This window comes from Lactuca serriola, chromosome 6, assembly GCF_051521515.1.
Source record: "Lactuca serriola cultivar US96UC23 chromosome 6, Lser_US96UC23_V15, whole genome shotgun sequence".
Classification (NCBI taxonomy): domain Eukaryota; kingdom Viridiplantae; phylum Streptophyta; class Magnoliopsida; order Asterales; family Asteraceae; genus Lactuca; species Lactuca serriola.
This window is the reverse complement of record NC_136413.1, coordinates 157,764,102-157,766,520: the sequence shown is the minus strand read 5'-3', so window position 1 is coordinate 157,766,520 and position 2,419 is coordinate 157,764,102. Positions and strand designations below refer to the sequence as shown.

At 34.9% G+C, this 2,419-nt stretch overlaps 1 protein-coding gene across 1 annotated transcript; it reads right to left on the bottom strand.

The window, feature by feature from the left end:
* Window positions 1-493: 493 nt before the first annotated feature.
* LOC145057164 (putative aquaporin TIP-type RB7-5A) lies at window positions 494-1,737 on the bottom strand. The gene is made up of 3 exons (XM_079004948.1): window positions 1,541-1,737; window positions 1,196-1,446; window positions 494-1,107 (listed from the first exon to the last, which is right to left on the bottom strand). Exons 1-3 carry the CDS (start codon window positions 1,665-1,667, stop codon window positions 733-735), a joined length of 753 nt encoding a protein of 250 aa, XP_078861074.1. The 5' UTR covers window positions 1,668-1,737; the 3' UTR covers window positions 494-732.
* Between the last annotated feature and the right edge of the window lie 682 nt (window positions 1,738-2,419).

Below are 2,419 nucleotides of genomic sequence, written 5' to 3'. Positions count from 1 at the left end.
TATCATTGAATAGGTTAGACATTGAATCAACTTTAAACATATTAATGTTGTGATTTTTCCGTTTCGGCATTTTGTTTATTTAGAATATGTCTCGTTTTTTAAAATACGCATAACTCAGACATATAAGGTCGGAATTACTTATTTTTTTTACAGAATGTAAATTAATGTTTGTACATCATTTTAGAATGTAAAAAGTCATATTTTTGTTAAAATATTAGATAATCTACAGGCCGGGAAGACAACATAGCTTCTACAACATATCTAGTTTAAAAAAAATAATTGAAAAATCAGAACCGGAACCGAAGCTGACATTGACACCGGCGGTCCGGTTCTAAAGTTCATCCGTATACTCTAGGGTTGTCATTGTTATTCTTTCCTTTTTGTTATATTTCAAATATGTTCAAAAATATTTAATTATTAATTGCGATAGTACGTTATTTAAAGAAATAAATAGCGACAGAAGAATTTGTAAACCAACAACTACAAGTGCATATTATGGGAACTTCTTTTTTATTCACATTTCGAAATTGCAAGCATGAAATTTTTCCAAAGAAACCAAGAAAAACCGAGTACAAGTTCAAGATTACATAAGATTATTTTACAATTCTTAATTTTACCCTGCCCTCCACAATTCTTGAATGGCCCTCACAATAAGGATGTTACATCCTCGACCTTTAAGCAAAAGTACATGAAATACAAACCCAAAAGAAAGTGAGTAGAACAAGAATATACTTAAGCATAGTCTCCTGAGGCTGGAAGTGCCTCGTACGATCCAATGAAAACATCACCATAGATTAATCCAGCCAACCCACCACCAATAAGTGGGCCGACCCAGTAAATCCAGTTTTGTGAGAAGTCTCCACTAACAACAGCCGGGCCGAATGACCGAGCTGGGTTCATTGAGCCACCACTGAAAGCTCCAGCAGCCAAAATGTTGGCTCCAACAATAAAGCCGATTGCGATGGGTGCAATGGTTCCGAGTGATCCTTTTTTAGGGTCAGCAGCGGTGGCATAGACAGTGTAGACCAGAGCAAAAGTTATGATAATCTCAAACACAACTCCTTGAATACTGCTCATGCCACTAGCAACTCCGTGGGTTGGAACGGCCTGTCAAATTCCAAATAAGTAAATACAAATCCAATGTTTTGAATCAGAGCTTGTTTTAGCACCGAAGATATGATATATGAAAACTCACCAAGCCACCGGTGACAAATTGTAGGAGGAAACATGCAACGACGGATCCAAGAAGTTGGGCAATCCAATAAAATAGACCGGTTATGATGGTGATGTTACCACCAATAGCCAATCCGAAGGTGACAGCTGGATTCAAATGGCCTCCGGAGATGTTGGCTGCTATTGAAACCCCAACAAAGAGTGCAAATGCATGGGCTATTGCCACTGCAACTAATCCTGCGGGGTCTAGTGCTGCATCTGCTGTGAGCTTACCTGAAAAGTTTATAAAACTCCATTATACGTTAGATTGTAATGAAAAGAATGCATGTTTTCATTTTATATGGTTTAAGAAAGAAATGTAACATACCATAAGCAATAGCTGACCCGACACCCGCAAACACGAAAAGAAGGGTAGCAATGAACTCAGCCAAGTAAGACTTGACTGAACCTGCGCTAAAAGAGTCACCAATGCTACCGATTGTCAACTTCACCATTTTTAGAGCTCTTTGAAGCTAAAAGTCAAAGGATGAGATGGGTGACTTGGTAAAGTGTGATTTGTGAATGGTTTCAAGAGTGTGTTATATAGCGCTTAAATTCAGAATATTAAAATAATATAATTATTTAAGTTTTAAAGCGAGGCTGATTAAACATTTAAACATGTGGCTAAGAAGGGTCCTATGTATAGAGAATTTGTGCTGGCACCGACCGTGGGTCCATGATGGCCCGGTCCTAGCCATTGATTGGTGCCGCCACCACCGGCCATGATTTTTAAAATGTTTGTTTGTTAATGAATGGGAAGTGGAGGCATCATTTAAAACTAAACTTGTATTTACGTAATAGTAAGTGGATTATTTAAGATTATCATAACAAAAATTGGAAAAGCGATAAATAGATAATGTTTTAAAGTAGTTTTAAATCGAAACGAATAATTTCTTGTCCTTACCAATAAGGGTTGAATAAGAAGCTTGTTTATTTTGTCGATACAGAAGTAATGTGTTATATATAGTATAAAGCTATGTTATTTATGAAAACATTTTAAATTTTGGATAAAACAGTTCTACAAATTGTATAAATCAAAAAAATATATATATATTTTTTAACAACTTTGATTTATTTTTAACTGATATTTTTTTAAGAGAAATCAAATATTTTCCTATTTTTTGTTTCTAAAAACCTTTCTACCAATTAAATGATGACATGTGTCATATTTAATGTTTATTTAATGATATCTAAATATAATAAAATG